Source organism: Eubalaena glacialis, chromosome 11, assembly GCF_028564815.1.
Source record: "Eubalaena glacialis isolate mEubGla1 chromosome 11, mEubGla1.1.hap2.+ XY, whole genome shotgun sequence".
Lineage (NCBI taxonomy): Eukaryota > Metazoa > Chordata > Mammalia > Artiodactyla > Balaenidae > Eubalaena > Eubalaena glacialis.
In genome coordinates, this window is record NC_083726.1 from 7,568,637 (window position 1) to 7,595,065 (window position 26,429).

At 46.8% G+C, this 26,429-nt stretch overlaps 1 protein-coding gene across 1 annotated transcript; it reads left to right on the forward strand.

Annotated features, from left to right (window-relative positions):
- The first annotated feature begins 152 nt into the window (after positions 1 to 152).
- On the forward strand, positions 153 to 23,109 carry DESI1 (desumoylating isopeptidase 1). Its single transcript, XM_061204691.1, has 6 exons — positions 153 to 469; positions 13,329 to 13,350; positions 14,480 to 14,549; positions 17,900 to 18,009; positions 18,679 to 18,801; positions 20,564 to 23,109. Exons 1-6 carry the CDS (start codon positions 382 to 384, stop codon positions 20,655 to 20,657), a joined length of 507 nt encoding a protein of 168 aa, XP_061060674.1. The 5' UTR covers positions 153 to 381; the 3' UTR covers positions 20,658 to 23,109.
- Positions 23,110 to 26,429: the final 3,320 nt, after the last annotated feature.

A 26,429-nucleotide genomic window follows, 5' to 3' on the forward strand; every position in this document is an offset into this window, starting at 1 on the left:
TCCCGAACTAACACCACCCCGTCCGCGAAGCCCCGCCCCTCCTGGGAAACCCCGCCCCTCGCCCCCCGTCAGGACGGTACGCACATGCGCGAGAATGCGTCCCCGCCCGCGTCCCCGCCCCCGCCCCCGCCCCCGCCCCCGCCCCCGCCCAGTCTTCCGCGCGAACCCGGCCGGTCCCCGCTCTGTCACTTCACAGTAGTCGTTGCCGGTGGCGGGTGCGAGGGTGCGAGCAGCGCAGGGCGGCCTCTCCCCCGCCCCTCAGGCCGGGCCCGGGCTCGGTCTCCCCGCTCCCTCCGCTCCCCTCCTTCGTTGGGTACGGGAAGGGCCAAGCAGCTGCCGGGTGCCTGAGGGACTTAGTGGCTGCAGCCGCCACGGGTCCCGATGGAGCCGCCGAATCTCTATCCCGTGAAGCTCTACGTGTACGACCTGTCCAAGGGCCTGGCCCGGCGGCTCAGCCCCATCATGCTGGGTGAGGGGCTGGGGGCGGGCGGGAAGGAGGGCGGGAGCCGGGCCGGAGGGCGCCGAGACTGCCGGCCGAGGTGGGGAGGCCTGGGCCATGGCTCAGGGGAAGGCCCAGAGGATGGAGAAGAGCCCCAGTAGAGAAGGTGTGGGTCTGAGGTTTGGGCCCCCGAAGCCCCTCTTGGCCCTCATCACGTTTGAATCCAGGGAGAGGGGATAAAGGAGTCACGCTCTCCCCTAGACCTTCAGAGCCACTTCAGCTGGGAGGTGGAGGAAGCCGGCGCTGGGTCCCCGTGGGTTTCCTGACTCGCTTGGGGAGCCCCCTACACTCTTTCCTCGGCGCTGTGGAGGGGAGGTGAAGATGCCTGCCGCGCGGTGCCCCTCGTGGTGAAAGGGACACTGCGGAGGAGAGCCTTCCCTCCGTGCCAAAATGAAACTCTTTGTGCAGTCTCTGGGGTAGGTGGGGAGAGAAAGCTAGAGCTGCACAGGGGCCCAGCCGTTGCCCCCAGGTAGAAGTAAAGTCAGGTCTACTGGAGCCCGAACTCAAGAATTCACCAAGTTCCGCCTGACAGTGCGGTCTTCTCAACAGCTTCTAAGTTAATTGCTTTTGCCCAGGTGGTAAGAAAGCAATTCTGGAGGAGGATTGGATGCTGTTGTGTCAGTAAGGATTAGTAAGGGAAGTATTTCGGTTGTGCTCCATTAAACTACTTAACTGCCAGGAGAGAAAATCAGCCCTAGCTCAGCATAGATCAAACCTCTTTATAACCCAAATACCAAAATGTCTTGTGTAACATAGGAATTGTCAGGTTTGTGATTTCAGATGATGTTGGGCAGGAAAGGATTCTGAGAATTGAAAATTGAACAGCTTTGGCAACATCCCTTTGAATGGCTAGTATTTCCTGGCTTCTATGGAGACATTAGAGAATGTTTTAGTTCATGTCATGTCTGTGAGACAAGAGGGCAGAGATCAAGTAAGCAAGGCTGCTTTTGAGTTTCAGTGTCCTTGAGTTTCTAATGTGTCTTAGAGGGTTGAACTTAATCTCTTAACCCTGGGGCAATGAGTGATTCCTATATTTGGCTTCAGAATCACCTAGGGTGCTGTTAAAAATACAGATACCTTCATTTCCAACATATATCGTTTTTTGTTTATTTTTTAAAAATTTATTTATTTTATTTTTGGCTGTGTTGGGTCTTTGTTGCTGTGCACAGACTTTTCTCTAGTTGCGGTGAGCAGGGGCTACTCTTCGTTGCGGTGCGCAGGCTTCTCATTGTGGTGGCTTCTCTTGTTGCGGAGCACGGCATGTGGGATCTTCCCGGACCAGGGCTCGAACCCGTGTCCCCTGCAATGGCAGGCAGATTCTTAGCCAGTGTGCCACCAGGGAAGCCCCCAACATATATTGTTAAATGGGAATAGAAAAAATGAAGTTGGAACAGTTCTTTAAATATGCAGTTGTGTGTTTAAAGCAAAGGATACATGGTTGTTTAGGCAAATAATTATCTGGAAGATACATAAGAAAATTGCTAACAGTGGTAGCTTATGAAAAGAGGAACTTAGGGAATTCCCTGGCGATCCAGTGGTTAGGACTCCATGCTTCCACTGCAGGGGGCACAGGTTCGATCCCTGGTCGGGGAAACTACATGCTGCACAGTGAAAGAAAAAGAAAAGAAAAGAGGAACTTGACGCTGGGGACATACATATATTTTCTATTAAAAATAAGCAAAGTTTTTTTGGCCACGCCGCGCAGCTTGCGGGATCTTAGTTCCCCAACTAGGGATTGAACCCTCACCCTTGGCAGTGAAAGCGTGGAGTCCTAACCACTGGACCTCCAGGGAATTCCTGCAAAGTTTTATACATATGGATTCTAGAGTCTTATTACACAAGTACTTAATAAGAATCTTTTGGAGTTTTGATCCAGAAATCTGTATTGTTAATAAGCTTCTCAGGTAATTCTTATGTAGCCAATCCATTATTAGAAGCTTGGGCCTAGATCTTCAATTGTTGAAATGAATAAGGCAAATCTGAAAGCAAACTTAACAGAGTCACTGTTTGAGGAAGGTGCTAGTCACTAGTACATTACATCAGTCAAGTTCTGACTAAACTTCTTGGAATGGAGCCATTTAGTTAGCTTGGTCATAGTGAGGAGTTACTTAGGTATTTCCTAGACCCATAAATAAAAGCCTCCACCTTTACACTGGATATTTTTTTGTTCTATTATATACTAGTTATTGATTTTAGCTAAAGGGGGCCTTAGGGTCATTGGTTCATGATTCATTCAGCAGACATTGTCTACTACGTGCTAGTCCCAGTGTTAAGCTTAACTGAAAATGATGTGATAAATAAAGATGTTCTCTGTCATCATGGAGCTATTTAGTGGGGAAGACATTAAAAATAAATAAGCAAATGACGTAATTACAAATCGTGATAAGTACTAGGTTGTGCAGGAAGCCAGCTAGGTGCTGAGACAGAAAATAAGAAGAGAGACCTACTTTAAATAAGGGGGTCAGAAGTAGTGACTTTTAAGTTGGAAATTAAAGGATGAGGAAGAAGTGGTCACAAGGTGGGTGGTGAGGGAGTTATAATGTTCCAAACAGAAGGGGGATTAACCTGCCAAGGCCCTCAGGCAAAAAAGAGCCTGGCCTGGTCTAGAAGTGGCCTGGCCTTTGTGGAATTTAGTGGGTGAAGAGGAAGGTGCCATAACTGAAGGTGGAGAACTGGGACTCCCTCCCACCCCCCAAACCTTTTTTAATAGATGTGAAATCCTAGAAGACCTCAGCCAACGTCATCAGTTTGCCACATCTGATTCCAGTGGTATTTCTGAGAACATCACCTTGCCTGCAAATCTGATTCTCTCTTCTCTATCCCATTTTCTCATATTGCTTTTATGCCTTTTTCAAAACTAATGAATAAGGGGTTATCAAAGCTGGTAATCATTACTTTCTAGAGTTAAAAACTTATGGAAAATGGGCATTGCCTTACAGGTTCATCCTATCCAGACATCACTAACCTTAAAGTTGGGTATGTCCCAGTTCTGTTAGGAGCCATCTATTAATTTCCCATTCCTAAATATATTTGAACCTTTAAAAAATCAATTTGCTTCCTGATTTTTGCAATGAATTCTAGAAGCATATTAATAGCTAGATTTACTGAGTGCTTACCATGTGCCAGACCCCTTTTTTTCTGAGTATGTTCATGTGTTATATTCTTCACCACAAATTTGTGAGATAGGTCCTGTTATTATCTCCATTTTTCATTTGAGGAACCCAAGATATAGGACATTAAGAAATTTGCCCCCCAGGTCACACAGCTGGTAAGTGGCAGAGCTGGGTTATGAGTACAGGCAGTCTGACTTCCAGAGCTCATGTTCTCAGGTATTTTGCTATACCACCTTTCCTGTGTAATGTGTTCCTTTATAATTGATGTAAAGTAGGTACCTAGTTCAAGTTTATAAAGGCATCTCTGGCCAAGTGTTTCAAATTTGGATGAGGAAAATAGCTGGATTCAATGTGTATGTGCCATTCATAATCATAGTTTTATGATCATCCCTCCTAGCCTTCATTGTCCTGAACTAGTGTGACCTCATCAGCAGTGCCATCTTATTCTTTTTTTTTTTTTAAAGGGGGAACTTCATGGGTGGAGTGGCCTGGCTCTTTAGCTAGTTATAGTAGCCTCTTATTATGACAGCTCCTCATTGTAAGACCCCCATCTAGTCTATTACAGTCCTGATTAGACTAGATAAAGCCCAATGTAATTCCTTTCTCCCCTGAAACAATGTAGACTCCACAGTTTTAACCCTGTCCAGTTTTCAGTCTTCTAGAATTGCTTCCCATGCAGGTATTCCTGCTCCACAGTCTTTCACTCATAATGAAGACAGTCCTGGAATTACCCTTATCGCTCTAATTGAGCAGACAGCCTGATTGTACTTTTTTTTTCATAGTTACTATTTGCCTAAGATAATTAGCTATTACAGTTGTCCTTCAGTTTGTCCTTTTAATAATTTTAGCTGCTCGTTAAATTTCTTGACCTCTTTCTGTGCTAAAGTACATAAAGATAATGGGGGAGGTATGTTTATTTGTTTAATCGTGGTAAGGGATGCTTTCTATTTGTTGATTGTTTTCCGATCTGAAGTTTGTGTGCATGTATGTGTTCCAAGATCACATTTATTTTTCTTTACAAGCCTATCTCAGAATTGTTGTCAGGTTTAAAGACTTAGGCATATGGAATGTGTGTGTGTGTGTGTGTGTGTGTGTGTGTGTGTGTATGTATTTCTTGGCAGAATGCAATCAAATGAATATTTGAGATTTTACACTGCTCAGTTCCTTGCTTAATTCTGTAGTACAAATAGTAATGAAATAAAAGACATGGACTCTGTCCTCGAGGAGTTTTATTAGTTAAAAGTAATGTTGTGCATATGCAACATTAGATAACAGCACAAAAGAGATTATGATTAGGACTTCCCTAGTGATGCAGTGGTTAAGAATCTGCCAGCCAATGCAGGGGAGACGGGTTCAAGCCCTGGTCTGGGAAGATCCCACACGCCACGGAGCAACTGAGCCCGTGTGCCACAACTACTGAGCCTGCGCTCTAGAGCCCATGCTCTGCAACAAGAGAAGCCACCGCAATGAGAAGCCCGTGCACTGCAACAAGGAGTAGCCCCTGCTCGCCGCAGCTAGAGAAGCCCCATGTGCAGCAGCGAAGACCCAACGCAGCCAAATAAATAAATTAATTAATTAAATTTTTTTTAAAAAGTGAATTTAAAAAAAGAGAGAAATTATGATTAGATGCCAAAAAGGGGTGAGTGGTGAAACAATTATTTTAGGCCTTGAAAGATGGGACAGGCCATGGTGGGCTGGATGTGTCAGAAAGACTTAAGCAAGAACCTTGAGCTCCTGGAGGGCAGGAACTCTGACTCCCCTGTGTGTCCCCAGTGGCCTTTCAGAGCTAGTGGTCAGTAAATATTGATTATAGGAATGATTGAGACTTGAACTCAAGCTTAAAGATTAAGTAGAATTTATTTGAATCTGAGGATTTTTTTTAACGTTTTAATGCCATCTATTGTGCTTTGTTTTAGATTTTTTTTGTTCATTGTGTGCACTGTTTTACATCCGTCCAGTGAACTAATTTAGTAATCATGCAGTTTCTTTCTGGCAAAATGAAAAAAACACCAAGCCCTTCGTGATCCTTCTCCTGCTTTTCTCTCCACCCTCACCTGTCTCCACATACTGAACACACTCTACATGAGCCTTTCTCAACTGGGTTCCACAAGAGAATTAAGCACTAGGAAAAATGATCTGAGTGGCTATTTTCTCATTCTCCCAATAGATTCCTCAGGGCATAACGGCTTAATTCTCTTGCAGAACCCCAGTGGAGAAGGGCTGTTTCACACGGTAACAGGACTGAACCCGTTCCGTTCTTTTTTACCTCTAGACTTTTCAAAGGCTGTGCCCTCTGCCAGGAATACTTTCTCTCCCCATATCTTAGCCTGAATAACTTCTGCTTATCCTTGAGGTTTCAACTGAAATGTTACTTCCTACAGGAAACTTTCCCTGTCCCCCACCTCCCAAATCTTGGTCATGTGTCTCTATAATTTGCTGATAACATCCTGTAATCTCCTTTAATAGCATTTATCATTCTATTTTTAAATTGCATGTCTTCTCATCTGTGTCCGCTCCCCCAGCCCCAACTAGACTCTAAGCTCCAATGGGGGCAAGAACTCTTGAGTGTATCCCGAGTTTAGCACAGTTACTGGCATTCAGTAAATGCAAACTGAGTAAGTGACAAGATGTTGCAGACCTACCTCAAAGCATTGCTACAAGGCCTGACTAATAACAACAAGCAGTGATTAAGAGGGAACCTTCTGAGTACTGAAATAAAGAACTCACAAATTAGTTATTTTTTTTTCTTCTTTTAAGTCTTTTTTTTAATTCTTTTTTTTTTCACACACACACACTGTATTTTATTTTTACAAGAGATAAATAGACTGACACCAAGCATTGTAAATTGATGACCACAACAAAAGCAACAATGATTGCAATTACCAAACATGAAACACACTCATACTATGTCATAATATTGACATGCAGTCCAGCAATCCTCCACTGTAACAGCTCCTTTACTTTGCAGTGAAAATTGATTTGTGTAGATGAAAAAAAAAAAATTAATTACATGGGACTGAGTGAACTGATGAGGATGATTATAATTTTTGTGACCTTCTGTTTGAATTAAAAAAAAAAAATCCCACAAGGACTCACAGGCAAAGAATATACAAATCAATTTTCACAAATTAGTTATTTTTATTCTGAGAAAGAATCCTGTACTGGCTCCAAGGAATCCTAGTGCTAGAGTATTAAGTAGTTTTAAATCTACGCTTTTTTGAGGATTAAAATACCCTCTTAGTTTTTAGCAATGTTTTGTATTTTGATTTTGTGATAAACTCTCTACCTAAAGGAGGGGCAACTGCCAATAGGCATTTTTTTTAGCCTATACGCACAGAGGTCCACTTATGTTATAGAAATGTATCCTTTTACCTTTTCCCACATAGATTCGACATTTACCTAGTAGTTCCAGAGAAGAATAAGCTGATTTTTTGAGTTAACCCCTTCACATTGCTGGTAATCTGGCAAGTCAGATTAAAACACTACCAATTAAGAACACTTTGTCAGGGACTTCCCTGGTGGCGCAGTGGTTAAGAATTCGCCTGCCAATGCAGGGGACAGAGGTTCGAGCCCTGGTCCGGGAAGATCCCACATGCCGCAGAGTTGTGGCCCATGCGCCACAACTACTGAGCCTGCGCTCTAGAGCCTGCGAGCCACAACTGCTGAAGCCCACATGCCACAACTACTGAAGCCTGCATGCCTAGAGCCCGTGCTCCGCAACAAGAGAAGCCACTGCAGTGAGTAGCCCTCGTGCCGCAACGACGAGTATCTCCCGCTCTCTGCAACTAGAGAAAGCCTGCGCACAGCAACAGAGACCCAACACAGCCAGATAAATAAATAAATAAAAAGAACACTTTGTCACTGTGGGGTGAAATCTAGGAGGTGAGCTAGGGCTACTTTTGATTTATACTAATGAGGTAATACTGCCTGCCCCTGGAGTCCCAGCAACATCACCCACTTTATGCTTATTAATAGACATTTATTTAGCACCAGCACCAGTATAGCAGGTGCTGATCTTGAGCACAACCCATAACCAGCAGGAATGTCTATATGCACAAGCTCCATTACCTTAATTGATGAGGAGGTAGATGGAGTATTTTCTCCTTGGCTTTTATGTACTGACTTTACTCTTACAATCAGTGGACGGCTGACTAGTGTGGACCTCACTCTACATTCTTTGTTGTTCATGATGAAAAACAGGGCTAATATCCATGTCTTCCATTTGTTTTCTTTTTTGTTTGCTTTTTTTCTTTTTGGCTGCGTTGGGTCTTTGTTGCTGCACGCGGGCTTTCTCTGGTTGCGGCGAGCAGGGGCTACTCTTCGTTGCAGTGCGCGGGCTTCACATTGCAGTGGTTTCTCTTGTTGCAGAGCACGGGCTCTAGGCACGTGGGCTTCAGTAGTTGCAGCATGCAGGCTCAGTAGTTGTGGCACACGGGCTTAGTTGCTTCGCAGCATGTGGGATCTTCCCGGACCAGGGCTCGAACCCGTGTCCCCTACATTGGCAGGTGGATTCTTTTTTTTTTTTAATAAATTTATTTTTTATTTGTTTTTATTTTTGACTGTGTTGGGTCTTCATTGCTGCGCGCGGGCTTTCTCTAGTTGCATCGAGTGGGGGCTACTCTTTGTTGCAGTGCGCGGGCTTCTTATTGTGGTGGCTTTTGGTTGCAGAGCACGGGCTCTAGGTGCATGGGCTTCAGTAGTTGTGGCATGAGGCTCAATAGTTGTGGCTCACGGGCTCTAGAGTGCAGGCTCAGTAGTTGCGGCACATGGGCTTAGTTGCTCCGCGGCATGTGGGATCTTCCCAGACCAGGGCTCAAACCCGTGTCCCCTGCATTGGCAGGCAGATTCTTAACCACTGTGCCACCAGGGAAGCCCTTCCATTTGTTTTCATGTGCATACCTCATAGGCTTCAAAATCAACGCAACGGACGTGCCAGCAAGCTTAGAGACATGCAGCCATCTGACCCACCCGCTCTTCAGCTTGCTGAGGAAATCCTAGTGGGAAAACAATCTGCTTCTATAGTGTGCTAATATCCACTGAGCCTAATTCACATCCCAAAATGGCCTTGTGCCCCAATTCAATCTCAAACCCCCACCATCTACTCACCTACTGTACCTCAGTCTGGCTGAAAAAATTTTTTTAATCAATTCAGTCCCACTTTACAATGCCTGTCACCCCCAGAGGAGGCCATGACCCTCGTTCTTGTCCTCATGAGAGCAGGCCACTGGGCAGCCAACCTTACGTTTCTACCTGAGTTGCTCCAACAAGTACATGGTTATATCCTTTTTTTTTCTTGTCTTTACACTGGACAAACCATGCATCTTTATTTACCTGTTTGAAATGATGTTAATAAATATTTGTTCCACTCTATCATGTAAAGATGTTGTGAGAATAAGGATAACTATGAAGCATTTTAAATTAAGAAAGGATGTAAATCCACTCAATCCATTTTAAATGTTGTTGGCTCCAAGTGTTTGGTAGATGGATTAATAAATGAAAGAATGAATAAATAAGAGGATCTTTTTTCTATAGTTTCTATCACCATTCTATGGATGGATGAGATCTTAAGCATACCTTGATGTAGTTGAATAAGGAGGAAGTATAATGTCCAGCTTACAGATAAATTTAGTGATCAATACAGAGAATATCAAGCAGAATAAAGTAGGGTTTGTATCCCACAACTTTTGAATTGTTTTTCAGGTGTAAAATAAGTGGCAGGATGGTCTCTGAGGCCTCTCTCCAAAAACCCATTATTTTAGTAGGGCTGGGTTTGAACCGGTGCATCTGTACCTGCCACCTGTACACCTGGGTCATTGAACATGGGCATCTGAGAAGGCAGTAGCAGACCCAGGGTGCAATATGCCAGGGTTGCAAAGTCATTTGAGTAACAAGCCAGAGCAGCCAAGATTGGGGTTAAGAACTTTGGCCTTATTAGCACTGTGTGTCAACCACAACAGCTGTGCATGTAGCATCTCTGTTCCAGGTTCTTTGCTAGGCACTAGAATTGCAAAGATGCATAAGAAACTGCCCTTGTCCTTGAGACAATTATAGTCTAATGAGGGAAAAAGACATGTAAATAGGTAGTTTCTATACCAAGGTACTATGAAAGCAGCCATAACACTTTCAAATCGTGAAGCCTAAAAGAAGTTAGTTTTTGTTTGTTTGTTTGTTTTTATTTGGCCACATCGGGTCTTAGTTGCAGGATCTTGGTTGTGGCACGTGGGATCTTCTGTTGCAGCACATGGGCTTCCTTCTAGTTATGGCGCGCAGGCTCAGTAGTTGCGGCACGGGGGCTCTAGAGCCCGCAGGCTTAGTTGCCCCGTGGCATGTGGGATTTTAGTTCCCCGAACAGGGATTGAACCCAAGTCCCCTGCATTGGAAGGCGGATTCTTAACCATTGGACCACCAGGGAAGTCCCAGAAGAGTTAGTTTGTGGGGGGCATATATTATGTGCCAAGCACTGTGCTGGGACTATTTTGTGTGTCATCTCTTTTAACCTTGGAAATGTTATGAGGTAGACACTATTACTATGCTTTTTTTTTTTCCTGACAGAATAGGAAACTAAGGTTTAAACAATGCCATCCAGAAAAACTTCCTGCAATGATGGAAATGTTCTAGATCTACACTGTCCCATCTCTAACTGCTAGCCACATGTGGCTACTGAGTACTTGAAATGCAGTAGTCAACTGAGGAACTGAATTTGTTCTTTTAATTTTAATAGCCGCACGTGGTCAGTGACTACCATACTGGACAGCTCAGGCTTAGAAAAGTTCTCAACTTGTACAAGTTCATCTATATGATCTGGTCCTCGATTACCTCTGCTCATCTCCTACTTTTCTCACCCAGTCTAGCCACTCACCCAGTCTAGCCACACTGGCCTCCTTAAGGTCCCTCAGATACACCTAGCATGTCCTGCCTCTGCATGGCTCCCTCCCTTGCCTCCTTCAGGCCTTTGCTCAAATGACGCTTTCTCAAAGAGGCCCACCCTGGCCATCCCTGAAACTCCCAGTGTCCCTTACCCTGCTCTTATTTTTCTTTATCACTCATTATTGTTAACCTACTATGATTTATTATGTTTATTATTAGTATTTATTGACTGTCCTATCTCCCCACCCTGTAAATACAATGAAGGAGTTTTTTTTTCATCTCCTTTGTTTACTGATGTAAACAAGAATATTGCCTGAAGTATAATAGTCACTTCATAAGCATTAGTTCACTGACTGAACTGATTGGATTCAGACCTGGCCTCAGACTGGATTCAGTTCCACACTAGAACCTGTGTTCTTGTTCACTACACTGTACTTCTTCTCATACAAGTATAGTGTTTTTCCCAAAGTAAATGAGAGCAGGAACAGTCAAGAGAAAGCAATATCCCTTATATGTCTAGTTTCATGCATCATTGCATGTCTCCAAGGAAATGAACAACAAATTGCTGCCATTTAGACAGCAAGCTGTTTTATAAGTGGCAGTCCAGAAGAGCACATCAGCTCTATTTAAAATGCAATGTTAGGGCTTCCCTGGTGGCGCAGTGGTTAAGAATCCGCCTGCCAGGGAAGTCCCTAACGTTGCATTTTATTTATTTATTTATGGCTGCGTTGGGTCTTCGTTGCTGCACGCAGGCTTTCTCTTGTTGAGGCGAGCGGGGGTTACTCTTCGTTGCGGTGCGCGGGCTTCTCATTGCGGTGGCTTCTCTTGTCGCGGAGCACGGGCTCTAGGCGTACGGGCTTCAGTAGTTGTGGCTCACGGGCTCTAGAGTGCAGGCTCAGTAGTTGTGGTGCACGGACTTAGTTGCTCCGCAGCATGTGGGATCTTCCCGGACCAGGGCTCGAACCCATGTCCCCTGCACTGGCAGGCGGATTCTTAACCACTGCGCCACCGGGGAAGCCCCTTCTTTTATCTTTTGAAAGTCTTTACCTTTTTCCCCAAGGAGGCTATCATATGTAATATCTCCATTTATCAAACTTCTGTGTACCACACACTGTGATGCTTTATACAGATTATCATTACTGGTTACAACAACTTTGTATTGAAGGAACTGTGGCTCAAGTTGAGTAAACTTGCCCAAGATCCACCGCTAGCAAAGGGAAAAAGCTCAGCTCTGAACCTATGCCATATTCTTAACTGCCTCTGATGACACTATGCTGAGCCATCAATAGGTTGTCATGCAGGACCCATGGTTTCTTCTGTCTCTTCCAAAAAAAAGAAAATTAGGCTACTGTTATTTTAAAAGCTTTCTTACAGGGGCAAAATAGTGCAACTTATGCAAAGGGAGAAGTGTAATCATATCACCTCTCCTTCCACACAGTGCCTAGAGTTTCATCCTTTAGAAAGTCACAGGGCAAACACTGAAGCATTGAAAGTATTCAATTCAGCAATCAATAAACAGTTACCATGAAATTATTACCGAGGGTGAATGAGTGACCTTTGATAATGTTCTCATGTCTTTCACTGCCCTTCCTCTTCATCCTTAGCACTGTTGAGTCTCCCGTGGACTACTGCAAAGGCCTCCTCACTCTCGTATGCTCTCTCTACTCTCTGCCCTCCAATTCATCTTCTATTCCTATAGTTATCTCTTAGAAGATACAGTTATCATTTAAAAACATGGATCTGATCAGGGCACTCTACTGCCTAAAAACCTTCAATGCCCCACAGTGTAGGGCAGCCTTCAGTCCAGGTTTGCTCTACTTTGCTCACACCCTTGCCTGCCACTCATCCTCTTACCACCATCACTGCACCCTCTGCTCTACCCTGCAAGACCTTAGTCTTTTTCACAACTATGCATTTGCACATACTATTCCCGCTGGCGCAAATGTCCATCCCTCCCCCGTTTGTTCACAGTTGAATTGTAGCTCGTGAAGGTAATTCTTTATTATGTTTACCACTATTATGGAGCCTATCAACATTGTGTTTTAGTTATTTATGTGTGTCTCTCTCTTTCCATTTGACTTTGGGCTCCTTGAAGGCAGGACAGTAATCTGTTCATATTTGCATTTCCATACCTCACATCATTTCTGGCATGTAGAGGTGTAGAATACATGTGCATTGACTCTTCAAATGGATGGCATCTGCAGTTTGCTCTCTCATTTTCTAAAGGATTTCACCTCACATATGCTCCATGAAGAAGTGGACAATAGTTTTTCTATACTATTTTTAAGATTTTTTTTTCTTTTTTCTTTTTTTTTTTTTTTTGCTGTGGACCATTTTTAAAGTCTTTATTGAATTTGTTACAATATTGCTTCTGTTTTTTTATGTTTTGGTTTTTTGGCCACGAGGCATGTGGGATCTTAGCTCCCCAACTAGGGATTGAACCCACACCCCCTGCATTGGAAGGCGAAGTCTTAACCACTGGACCACCAGGGAAGTCCTCTATACTATCGTTTTGCTTTATCTCTGTAGATGAGACAAAGAAATTAAAAAGGCAGAGTTGAGTTGACCCTAAAGGGGAAAGAAAAGCAGACATAAAATTGGGTACCTCTATACCAGTGTTCCATCTTGCATTCTGCTTAAGGATTCTGATTATTTTTTCAGCTTATTTAACACAACATACCATGTCACAACCTAAGGACCTTATTGGAGGAGAATTGCATTCCTAGAAAGTCCCCCAGGAGGTTTATAATGGGTTACTCTGGGTTTGACTGATGTTCTGAATTTACTCTGGCTGGGGGGCCAGTTAGTCTAGTCCCAAGTGGTTAAATCTCTTCTTTTTTTCTCCACAGGGAAACAACTGGAAGGCATCTGGTAAGTTGGGTGGGACTCCTTACATTAGCTGGTTTATGAAACCAAATAGCACCCATGCATTTCAGGTTCCAATCTGTGGCTTCCAGTTTGAAACCTAGCTCTCTCAAGTCACAAATCTTCAAGTTCTAAAGCAGTGGTTCCCAGCCAGGAGTTATCAGTGTCTTGAGACTTTTGGGGTGGATGGGTGAAGGCTAGGGATACTGCTATAAACATCCTACAATGTACAGGACACCCCTTCACAATGAAGAATTTTCCAACCAGAAATGTCAGTGGTGCAGAGGTTGAGAAAGCCTGTCCTAAGGAAAGGTGGAATGATGTCATGCACACCCCTGACCAAGCTTTCTAACTATGGAAGTCACGAGTATCCCACATGTCTGTCTTAGAACACATTCTACTTTGGTCTCTCAGACCCATCCCTGTCAGACACAAGGTGGTGGCTGGGCTCAGTTCTGTTTCTGAGAAAACCTTAGGTCAACGTTCTATCTGGATCCTAGAGCCTGCTGACATATTGGTTGACCAGAATGACACTTTGCTTTGTTTGACTCAAACCAAGAAGTAATATGAGCACCTTCACCTGAAATAGTTTCACACTTATCATCTGGTCTTTCTCTCAACATGGTCCAGGTTAACTGCTCCTGTTAGTTTAAAAAGTCTGGGAACACACCTTGGTCTGCAGAGATTTATTTCAGTAATTGATTTGTTAATACTGGGGTGAATCTGTAAGGACTCCTCTCTGCTTACACGATCTACAGCGGTGGTTCTCAACAAGGGACAGTTCTGCCCCCAGGAGACCTTTGGCGATGTCTGGAGACATGTTTGTCGTCACAGCGGAGGCAGGTAATGCTAGTGCCATCTAGTGGGTGAAGGCCAGGATCTGCTGAACATTCTAGAATGCACAGGACAGTCCCCACAACGAAGGATTAGCCAGCCCCAAATGTCAGTAGTGCCAAAGTTGAGAAACTCTGGCCTATGGTATTTATCTTACCTTTGTTTGGTTAGTTTTGTAAAGATGTTGACCTTATAAGTCATATCCTTAGGCAGAAATCATTCTCATTGCAGTGTGGTGTTTGCTTTTTCTCGGACCAGTTTTAAGCTTTCTGGCTTATTCTGCCTCTTCTCTGCGTTGCAGGCACACCTCCATAGTTGTACACAAGGATGAGTTCTTCTTCGGCAGTGGCGGTATCTCCAGCTGTCCACCGGTGAGTGTCTTCCCCCACCCTGTCTGCAGTCTCGGGTTCCCATAGACCAGGAACTTTGTTCTCCTCTATAGTTCTGGCTTCTAGCCCAGTGTATACAGGCCTGTGGCATAGTTCCTCATGGTGACCTTTAGACTCAGCTCAAGAATACCCTTCCCAGATCTTCCAGCTAGCTACCCCCCTCTCTGCTCCCATGGTACTTGTGGTCCCTCTCTGTCACACTGAGCATGTTGTGGTGAAATGGGCTGTTCCTGAGTCTCCAGGGGGAGCCCTGTGTAAGCTCCTTGTAAGCTGAGACTGTCTCATTCTTCGATCACCATCACCAGCTCAGTGCCTTGTGCATGGTATGAACTTAGTCAATGTGAAGCTCAGTCAATGTGAACTATGAGGGCTCTGAGAGGTAAAGTGAATTGCCCAAAGTTACATGGCCAGTTACTGCACCAGTACTAAAACTCAGGTCTCTCTGACTCCAAAGCCCATGACCTTTTCCAGAAAATTTCTGTCGGAGCTGTCTAAGGGTCGTCACAGGAGGTACTCAAGCAAAGACCAAAAAACCATTCTTTTTTTTAAAAATTTATTTATTTGGCTGCGTTGGGTCTTCGTTGCTGCGTGCAGGCTTTCTCTAGTTGCAGCGAGCAGGGGCTACTCTTTGTTGAGGTGCGTGGACTTCTCATTGCGGTGGCTTCTCTTGTTGCGGAGCATGGACTCTAGGCACGCGGGCTTCAGTAGTTGTGGCATGTGTGCTCTAGAGCACAGGCTCCGTAGTTGTGGCGCACGGGCTTAGTTGCTCTGAGGCATGTGGGATCTTCCTGGACTGGGGCTCGAACCCGTGTCCCCTGCATTGGCAGGCGGATTCTTAACCACTGCGCCACCAGGGAAGTCCAAACCATGCTTTTCTTTTCTTTTTTTTTTTAAATTGGAAACGGGCGGAGGAGAAGGGCTTTTTTTTTTTTTTTTAAAGAATTTTATTTATTTATTTATTTATTTATTTATGGCTGTGTTGGGTCTTCGTTTCTGTGCGAGGGCTTTCTCTAGTTGCGGCAAGCGGGGGCCACTCTTCATCGCGGTGCGCGGGCCTCTCACTATCGCGGCCTCTCTTGTTGCGGAGCACAGGCTCCAGACGCACAGGCTCAGTAGTTGTGGCTCACGGGCTTAGTTGCTACGCGGCATGTGGGATCTTCCCAGACCAGGGCTCGAACCCGTGTCCCCTGCATTGGCAGGCAGATTCTCAACCACTGCGCCACCAGGGAAGCCCCAAACCATGCATTTTGATACTTATAAATGAGAAGTCATTTTTTTTATCTCTTCCTCCCACTGCCCCCCCCCACCTCCTATAACAAGTCCTTCGTTAAGCCCAAGTCTGTTCTACCTTGTAAGTGTATCTTAAACCAGTCTAATTCTCTTCATCTCGTCTCATTTTTCCAGAGCTTTCACCTTAACCCAGGCCACCCTCATTTCTAGCCTGGACCACAGCAATTCATCTACTCTTCCTTCTCAGTCAGTTCTCCGTACAGGTGGCAAAGTGATTGTTTCAGAATGAAAACCTGATCATGGCATTCCCCTGCTTAAGTCAGTACTCTGCCCGTTGCTCTTGGAATAAAAACAAGAAAGCTCAGCGTAGCCTACAAGGCCCCATCTGATCTGGTCTCGGTCTCTCTCTCTGGGTGGCCTCTTTGCAGGTTGTGCCCTTCCCCACACCCCTCTTCTCATTCCTTGAACACACCTTGGACATTTAAACCTGTCCTCTGACTTCAGTCTACCTCCCTCATCCTTCATGTGGTTATGCCTCTCCATTCTCCAGATGAACTCAATGTCACTTTCTCAGCCAAGTCTTCTCTGACCCTTCGGACTAGGAAGGTCCCCTGTCTTAAGTACTAACGGCAGTACTTTTTCCAACAAGACCCTGTCGCAGCTCGTAATTATACATGGTTTATGGGATTTTTTTGTTTGCCTTCCCTGGTAGACTGTAAGCTCCATGAGGGCAAGAATCTCATCTGTTTTGTCCAATGCCTAGCATTAAGGCCTGGCACATAGTAAGTTCTCAATACATATTTGTCATATGAGTGAATAATAGGGGGTTGAATAATGACCTTTTAGTTTCTTGCAACTCTGACTACAGTAATTATCCTGCTCACCATGTTTTCCCCAGTGCCTAGAACAACGTCAGGCACATAGTAGGTGCTCAATAGCTGCTATTGTGTGAATTTATGATCTTTTCAGGGAGCTCTGCTCTGGAGTACTCTCCCTTACTCCTCAGCCCATTCCCAGCTCTCTCCTCTTCAGTGACCCTGTTGCTTTCCCCTTGGCTGGTTTCCCCCAGGACCTTGGTCTCTCCTTGAGTCTGCTATGGCAGTCTGTTAACCCATGGCTGAGACTTTTCTGTAGGCCTTTCGGGGACCATTAACTCCCTTGCCAGGGGAACCCTATCACCTCGTTAAATTAGCCTCACAGATCAAAAAGGAACTGAATTGTGGAAATATTTGCCAGCCTGCCAGCTTCCTCACAGTTCTTCACATTCTCCCAGTGTTACAAGGGATATCAAGTGTGTCACACAAAAAAACTGGCTGCATACATTATGAATATAGGCCTGGAAAGATGGCCTGTCAAGTGTGAGCCATTTCTAGTCGTCCTGTTCTGCCCTCGTGAGTAGGCATGTTGGGGCCAAAGGGAGACTTCAGATTCCGGGTTTCTATCCTTTTATCAACTGAATGAATGGACAGTGTCAGGAGTCTGACCTGCAGGAGACTAAGCTTCCCAGGGCCCCGCCAGAAACAGGACACCTGACTTCTTAGCCATGTTGCCAGCACATGGCGATGGAAAGTCTCCAGGGAGCTCTAAGCCATTATAACCTTGACACAAATAGGAACTAACTCTTGGGCTTCCCTGTGGCTCAGTAGTTAAGAATCCGCCTGCCAATGCAGGGGACAGGGGTTCGAGCCCTGGTCTAGGAAGATCCCACATGCCGTGGAGCTACTAAGCCCATGCACCATAACTACTGCGCTTGCGCTCTAGAGCCCACAAGCCACAACTACTGAAGCCTGCGCACCTAGAGCCAGTGCTCCGCAACAAGAGAAGCCACCGCAATGAGAAGCTCGCCCATCGCAACGAAGAGTAGCCCCGGCTCATCGCAACTAGAGAAAAGCCCGAGCGCAGCAACGAAGACCCAATGCAGCCAAAAATAAATTTAAAAAGTAAATAAATTTAAAAAATAATAATAACTCTTCATCTGCCCTGGGTGCTCTGGGAGTTAAAAGTTGTTGGAACAGAGCATTTGTGGTCTTCCATGGGAAGCCACATGAAAAAATTCAGTGGAGAGAGTGATTTACTGACTTTCTTTGGGTTGGCTTTTTTAGGGAGGGACGTTGCTTGGGCCCCCAGATTCTGTGGTTGATGTGGGGAGCACGGAAGTCACAGAAGAAATCTTCCTGGAGTACCTGTCCTCCCTGGGGGAGTCTCTGTTCCGGTGAGTGGAGACAGGGGTGGTGGTTAGTTGTGTCTGTCTCCCCCACTAGATGATTGGCCCCCAGAGGGCAGCCACCAGGTCATTTCCCCCAGAACACTCAGTGCAAGGTCTGACCCGGTATTTGCTGAATAAATATGAAGGGAAAGCAGTTAATCATGACACAAAAAGAGCTCAGCATTGCCTCCAAGGCCACTGTTCCATCCCAGCATATGTACTGCTGAAACTTTTGAGGAAAGGAAGGGCTGTTTATTCCTTCTGATTAAAGTCAGCTGCTGCTATTTCAGCACATGCTGCTCTCAACAGCAGTATTTTATCCTGAAAAGCAAAAACGGGGTTTGTAGAGAGGTTGGGATAAAATACAAACTTGAGCATATTTTCTCTTAAAGAAGCTTTAGTCAATTTGAAGTGTTAAACTCTAACCCTGTAGCTCTGCTTTTGTGAATATAAAGATTCTCCTGAAACTGTGGAGGAGCCAAATGTTTTTATTTCATCCTTCCCTTAAAATGCCCAGAGTGGCAAATCAAGCACTCCTTTTGGAGTGTAAGAGAGGGGAAATCACCGTCCCCAAATTCAGCTGTGCTCACCATTCTGTTACCTGGTTTGAATGGTTTCCCATACATGGCTGCTGACTTTCATATCTGTTTCCCAAACCTTTCTCACTATGTACAGAGGTGAAGCCTACAACCTCTTTGAACACAACTGTAACACCTTCAGCAACGAAGTGGCACAGTTCCTGACCGGGCGGAAGATCCCTTCTTACATCACCGACCTTCCCTCTGAAGTTCTCTCCACGTAAGTGGCCTCTGTCTCTGTCTCTGCCTTTGAAATCCCCATTCACGGACAGGGCCTCTCCTCTGGCCCACATCTGCCCCCACTGTTCTCAGCAGAATCCTCCCAAGCTGGGTGGGGTGTCATGATGGCAGCTTCTAACATAGAAGGCCACCATTCTTTCTACTCTCGGATGCTCACCTGTGTTACCCTCACCCTCCTTGGAGTTGGACCAACTCTACCCTGACCTGAGTGCAACTGCAGAACTTAGAAACCCAGCTGACGCTGGCCCCAGTGTTTGTACAGAGTCCTGGCATCTGTCTTTCCCATTGCACATGAAGCACGCCACTCCCCAGACGTGCCCACTGCCTTTTAAGTCAGAGACGAGCCGAGAGTAGGTCAGAGAATTAGTAGGGTGACTTGTTTTGAAACTGTTGTTCGTCCTTCTTCCCCTGCACCTTGAGTTCTTTGACACCTTCAAAGACAACCTCCTACTCGCCCTCGTACCTCGTAGCGCACAGTCAGCCCTCGGTAGATGTTTTCTTCAAAAACACTGTGTAGCCCCTCCCTCCCTGGTGTGGTCCAAGCTTTGTGGGCCATCATCCGGGCACCCCAATGCCACACCCCTCCCTCCCTTTGCTGTTGATTGCGTTCAGGCAGCCTCTGTCCACTCTAGGACCAGGTCCATTTGCTGACTCTGACCCAGTTTCTCCTGAACTGGGGACCTGTTCAGCAGGGATCCTGGCAGGTTTAGCAGACTCAGCAAGGTGAGCTGTTCTTCGCGCCCAGGTAGGAGCCCCTCAGGACAAACTCACACAGGAAGGAAGGCTACTGTCTGTGTCGAGCTGGTGAGGAGAGCCCCATGTCCCAGTCCTGGCCCTGCCTTCCTGTTCCTTGGTGGGTGTGTTAAACACCACAGCATTGCTGAAGGATCTAGGTTATTAGGCCCTGAGCAAACCCGAGTAGCTGCAATGTTCTTGCTGTTATTATTTGATGGGTGGGGTTCCTGGACTTGTCGGAATTGGGGTTAGTATTTCTTCGTTTCATCAGTTTATGCTTTAGAATATTTCATTTCCTTTGAATTTGGGGATGGTTTTCAAAAATGGCAGTATCACCGAAGAAAAAGAAAGCCAGTAACTGAGATGTGTTGTGGGCAACCGGATTTAAGGTTGCAGTAATCTTGGAAAGTCTCTAAGACTACGGTATTTGTGGTCTTTTTTCCGGCTAAGCTACTCTGAGAGCGAACTGGGAGCCCTCTATACAGTGGCATTAACACCTTCTGACCTCCTGCACCTGTCATTTTTCCTGAGTATTCCCTGTACTCCCTAGAAGACCTCAGTTCCCTGAGGAGTCCAATTATGTGCCATCCTCACTTCTGACTTTTTTCTTTTTCATATCCTTTTTCTTTTACCTCAGCTTCCTCACTTAAACTTTATCTTCTTGTACCATGAGAATTAAAAATACAAGTACAGAAAGTACAGAAAGCTCTAGTTCCCAGTATGTGACCAACCTTTTCAAACCACAGCTAATCAGGAGGCAAAGGTAGTACGATGGTAGCATTTACTAAGGAGGGGACACCAGGAGTAAAACTGCAGAGCAGCTATGTAGAGATCCCCTCTATGAAAAAGGATGTATGAGGTAGGTGAGAAAATTAAATGGACTATAGCGAACTTTTTCCTGGCGTGGCAGTGCTGCTGCACGTGTGGGCAGAGCTGGGCGCGCCGGCCAGCTGTGTCAGTCTGCGTCCAAGAGCCCACTCCAGCTCCCGTGTCTGTTCTCTCTGCAGGCCCTTTGGACAGGCCCTGAGGCCCCTCCTGGACTCCATCCAGATCCAGCCTCCCGGAGGGAGCACAGTGGGCCGACCCAACGGCCAGAGCTAACAGGACTGCATGGGACCGCCCTGCCTCAACAGGGCTTTTCCTTTTTAAACAAAACAAACCCTACCAGATTTCTATTTTATAATTTTACATCGGAGCTAACAACCAGGGAACGGCTTTTTAAATTTCCCAGGGAAGGAGATCATCAGGCTGCATGTAGGACAATGCTGCTAAGAAACAGAACAAAATGCCATCCCTTCTAATAGTATTATACTAATTTATTAAGGCTGTCTTGTCTGTGAGTTCACTTTTGACGCTGCTTCCTAAGCGTCCTCCACACTGGAGAAACAGAGGGGATTTGTTTAAGCAGAAAGCAAGAGACACAGTCTAGGGGAGCCCCAGCCCAGAACCTCTTTCCAGAGAATGCCCACGCTCTACCCAGGTTGCCACCACCTGTGGGACCCAGGTGAGTTTTACATTATCCATGACCTGGAAGCGGTTACTCTCCACCATTAAATGAACCAAAGGATTTGGTGCACATGGGGCCAGTTTCAGGATGACTAACCCAACCTAAGTGAACTCTTTAGCCATGATCTCTCTCACCTTCCCTCTCCTCCCCCAAGCAAGGCCATGGGGCGGGCTCAAGATGGAGGGGGAGTAACAGCAAGTGTCAGGCCAGAGGAAACAGGATAAAGCCATTCCTCCCTCCACCTAGACTGATTGCCAGCCCTCTGACATCAATCTTGGAGAACCTGCTTTGCTGTCTACAGGCTGCATTTCCTCAGCATAGCTGACCTGTCATAGTTAATGAAGGTCTGGAGCAGCAGAGACCTTTTGTCTGCAAGTAATAATGTAGGTTATTTGCAGTCACTGTACCCACCCCACCCAGACCGATATGCAGTGTTCAGCTAGGGACCAAGGGGGAATGATTCCCTGCTCTTGGAAAATATCCCTGATGTAGAAAGAATAATGATGCAGAATCAAGGTGGCAAGAAAATTTAGAGTTATTTCTGATAGGGGTTTTTACCTTATCCTAAATGTGTTTTGAAGGCACGTGTTATTTCTGGTGTCATCCTGACTTTAAAGAAGCAAGGTTGAGGGCATGAGTGGGCATTTTCATAAAGAGCTGCTGCTAGGAGCTTATAGGCAAAGAATAATCTGAAAGTTTCTAATCTGGAGAGGCTTTCATATTCTCTTTCTTCATGTGAACCTCCTTTAACTTGGGAGAGTGAATGTGGAGAAGAACTCAGAGCTGCGTGGTACCTGAGTCCCAGCCCTGGCATCCTCGGGCCCCTCATGCCATGGCTCCTGCCACTTCTCAGACTTGAATTATGTTCTCTTTCCTGGCGTCTGGCCTGCAGCAGGTGCCTTTCCTCACCAAAAAGCTGCTGCTCACCTCTGGCCTCATCTCCTCCCATCTCTGCCATTAGCCATGGCAGTTGGCATCATCAGGGTCTCAGCTAGAGGACAAGATGTTATTCTGCCTTAGTGTTTGCCTGTGACCTGACCAGGGCACGTCCATGATGACTAGCTGTGATGTCAAGTGACATTTTGGAACTGTTAAGATTGGAAGCCAAACCAGTGAGCACTTTAATTCTTCTCAAGACCCACTGATTTGCCAGTGTGCATAGTAATAATACATTAGAGCAGAAACCATCAGGGGCTGTTATTTAATGTTGACCGACTGGCAGAAGTGGGCCGTGGAGAATGGGTTTCAGGCTGGCTTTCTCCTGGGAGGGCAGCATGTGGATCAAGGCCATTGCTCTGCTTCTCAGCTGCTGGGTTTCTCTCCTTTCTCAGCTTGCCTTGCCCAGCCCTCTCTCTCTTCCAGGCTCCTGCTCCAGACCTCCCTGCCCAGAGCACTCAGCCCTGGCCAGAGCATGATGGGCATCACAAACTCCTCTTCTCTCTCCTCCCACATCCAGGCTCCGCTGATTTCTCTCCTTCCAGTAGTCACCTCCAGACCCAGGGCTGTACCACGAAGTTAGCCTGAGTGGCTCCCCTGAGAGACTTTGAGTCACTTGGTTCATTGAAAGCCACCCTTCATGTGCAACAGCCACTTGTGCCAATGCCTGTGCCTTAGGGTTTGTGGGGGGAGAAGGAGGGATCAATAAGCCGTTTTCTCAGCTCTGCAGGAAGGCAAGCCCTCCCGCCCCCACCCTAGTCCCACCATCACTAACTGGAAACCTGGTCTCAGGCTAGGAACCCCCCCAACCCCATCCTCACATTTCTCTGTCTGTCCCAGAGCCTCAGGAGCCTGCTCACTGTGACCAGCTAGCTCCACACGGGCGTGTGCAGGCAAGCAGAACGAGAAAAGATGTGTGTGATTGTATCACACGGGTGGACACCTCTGTCGAGGTCCATTGGTTTAAAGGGACAGGGAAGGAGGAGGAGGGATGAGACTGTCACCCCCTCCCAGAAATAAAGTTTGTACCTTTGAGATTCCTTTTCGCCCTTGAAGTCAAACTAATAATTGTGTCTAGTACGGAGGTGTTTGCTGTTTTTCTTTGGTATTTTTTCTAATGCAATAAACTCATTTCTGCCTGCGGCATCTGGGTAGCGCTTGAAGGTCTGGGTGTGCATCCAACGTGGAGCAACTCCAGGCTGCTGCTTCATCTGTCTCCCTCTGAGCCTAAGTTTGCTGAGTCTGGCTATGCCGCCTTTGCTTGGTTGTACGCCTTGTGGATAAGGAGTGTCAATAGCAGAGAAGAATGTATGACTTTCACCATTGGATTATAAAGATGGGGAAAGGGCCCAGAGAGAATCCGACTTGCCCAGGGTCACCTCGTGACTGGGGGTGGGGTAAGACTCAAAAGCCTGATCTGCTGGCTCCAACTTCTGAGATCTCAGAGGACGTCTGGCCTCACCAAGAAGTGTTCACTTCCGGCTTCAGTTTGGCTGTAGGCTGGGTCTGTGGCCCCAGGGATCTCTCCCCACCTTGTTACTATCACCTCACTGAACGAGTGTTGGGGTGGGTGGACAGCTCTCTGAATGCCCCCTGGTACTACCAGGCTCATCAGCTTGGCTGCTGGTGTCTGCAGGTTCAGTCAGGCCACGTTGAGTGAGCACCTTCCACTCAAAATGGACGTGAGATGTGAGCAGTGGTCCCATTTTACAGATGGGGAAACAGGTGCAGAGAAACTAAGTTATCCATGTGGCGAGTGGCTGAGCTCTTGAATCCAGGCTGTGTTCTCACCACCACCCAGCTGAGACCTCGTCACTGAAGCACTGTATCTTTCCAACATGCTAGCTTAAAAATAAAACAAGAGATTCTGTCTTTCCAGAGGACACAGAGGGCAGGTGGCTTTGGCTGACATATTTGCTTCCCAAGAGCTGACATTTTCAGAAGCAGGAGTCCTTTAAGCACACCTGGTCTGGGGGAGTTCCGTGGTTTGTCTAGGGGTTAGGATTTGGTGTTTTCACTGCCGTGGTCCGGGTTCAATCCCTGGTCGGGGAACTGAGATCCCGCAAGCCACGTGGCACAGCCAAAACAAAATGTGCACCTGGTCTGAGATCACACAGCCTGGGCTGAAGTCCTAACTTTGCCACTTATGGGCCAGTCTGTTTACCTCCCTAATCTGTAAAATGGGGGAACTGGTACCTATTTCACAGGGTAGTTTTGAAGAGAGTAAATGGAATGCATTTTGCCCAGTGCCTGGCACAGATTAAATGATCGATGAATGTCAGGCCGAGGACGGAATCCATTCAACAGCCACTGACTGAGGACTTCTGCCAGCCAGCTCTGTGCCGAGGCCCCAGCCAATTCTCTGTGCTGAGGACGGTTTACAAGATAAGGTACTGCAGACTTGCACTGTCTGCATCGGGTGGGGGGAAAGGCAGAAAACAGATACTTTACCCTTAGACTTTGTGACTCACGACAAGTCACTCTGGGGTTCGTTCATTCAACCCCACAAACTTCCCTGGGAGCCTACCGTGTGTCAGGCGGCACTGGGCTCTTTGCTGGGGTACAGTGGTGAGCAAGACTGATAAGGCCCCTGCCCGGGCAGGGGTTAAATTCTGGGGAAGCTGGGGGAGACTTGGGGAGACATAGGGTAGACAAGTTCGGCAACCTCAGGTGGCAGTTGTGCTAGGGAAGAAATAAAACCAGGTGGCAGCATAGTGTGTGGTGGGAGTCGGGGGGGGACAGGGGGATGTTTTAGGAGGTTGGGGAAGCCTTGTGTGACGAGGTGATGTTTGATCTGAGACCTAAATGACAAAGCTCAGATGTGAGGGAAGAGCATTCCAGGCAGAGGGAGCAGCAAGTGAAAGAATGTTGGAGGGACTGAAGGGGGGGCCAGAGCAGTTGGCGCATGAGCAGAGGGGTTGGTGGGAGGTGTTGAGGCTGGAGGGGCCGGTGGGCCAAACAGTGCAGGGCCTTGTAGGTCAAAGAATGATGTGATTGATTTGCACTGTTGAGAACAGACTGGGGGTGGGGGGAGATGGGGTGGCAAGAGGGACAGCAGAAAACCAGAGAGGAGGGTAGCGCAGTTGTCAGGCAAGAGGTGAGGTGTATTGTGCATCTGCTCTGTGCCCAGAGCTGTGAAGAAGCTCTGGAAATTGGTTTGGTCCCTGCCCCCCAGGAGCTTAGAGTGCCAGGAAAAATGGAACAGCCCCTGTGAAACATGCAAAGGCAAGAGCTACGGGACTGCAGAGCCACTGTCAGCCACTCACTTGTACTACACTATTCCAGCTTCATTTGGGATGTGCTTAGATTTCTTAATTTGTTTTTTCCAAAATGAAAACTTTGGGGTTATGTGAGTATAAAGATAATATAGATTTAGAAGATGTAAGTAACCAATAAAAGTACAAAGATGAGAGAAAAAAGTCACCTAAAATTCCATCATCCTAAGATACGTTAACATTTTTGTGAACATCCTTGCAGACGTATCTGTGGATTCAAAGGCACACATGCTAGACATGCCGTGTTGTACCTGGCTTTGATCCCTTGACACGTGGTAAAGATCTGTACGGCCCCAGCAAGGTGAAGGAGAACCATGGAGGAGGGGGTGGGGGGCTGACGGGATGGACAGAGGAAGTCCTAAGGAGAAGTTATTCCAGCAAAGTTCCCCAAAGCCTGAGGGAGCTTCAGATAGGAGTAAGATGCTCATCACAGATGTGTGCTTGGAGGTGGGCCCTGCTCTGGGGTGGGATGATAGTGTAAGAGGATTCCTGCCCAGGCTGGCAGGTTGGACCATGAGACCCATGTCTCCTCACGCTCTCATGGGGACCCTGGCCTGAGAGGGCAGGCAAAGAATCTAGTAGGGGTCTGGCACATCTCTGAATGTGAGCTCTTGACCATAAAGCCTGGCTGTTTTGGAAGGGGACAGAGGTTCCAGGACTGGTCCTGGTCCACAAGTTTGCCTGGGAGCCCAGAGTCCCCTGCAGAGATCTCTGTCCTACCTTTTCCCCAGCTAGAGAGCCCAGCGAAGTCAAGCTGCAGTGAGGGAGATGGACACCAGGTGGCGCTGTGGACCCAGGCGGCCCAGCCCACCGCCAAACTCGGCATGTCTTGGGTATCCCAGGTCACCTGAGCGTGCCCTGCTCCCCATACATCTCAACTTCTCCGTGACGCCCCCTAGAGTCCAGGGGCAACAGCCAAGCTCCTTGTACTCATGGATCAAGGCTCTCCTCAAACTTGTCCCCAGACCTCTCCAACCCGCACCCCCTGCTACATATGTGGGTGCCTATCACCAGTTTCCACCTCCAGCCTTGGTTTACCTCACCTGTCCTCAGAGCAACCCCTTAGCGCTAAAGCAGCACCAGCGTTTCCTCTACAGAACCTTCCTGACCTCTCCCTAACCCAGGGTCGACCTCTCCCCACCCCCCAACCCCGTA

Excerpts from the sequence above, each read along its gene's own strand:
- DESI1 (XM_061204691.1), top strand. The coding sequence starts at position 382 with ATGGAGCCGCCGAATCTCTATCCCGTGAAGCTCTACGTGTACGACCTG. Across the intron at positions 13,351-14,479 it reads AAACAACTGGAAGGCATCTG|GCACACCTCCATAGTTGTAC; the intron begins GTAAGTTGGGTG and ends TCTGCGTTGCAG. Across the intron at positions 14,550-17,899 it reads GTATCTCCAGCTGTCCACCG|GGAGGGACGTTGCTTGGGCC; the intron begins GTGAGTGTCTTC and ends TGGCTTTTTTAG.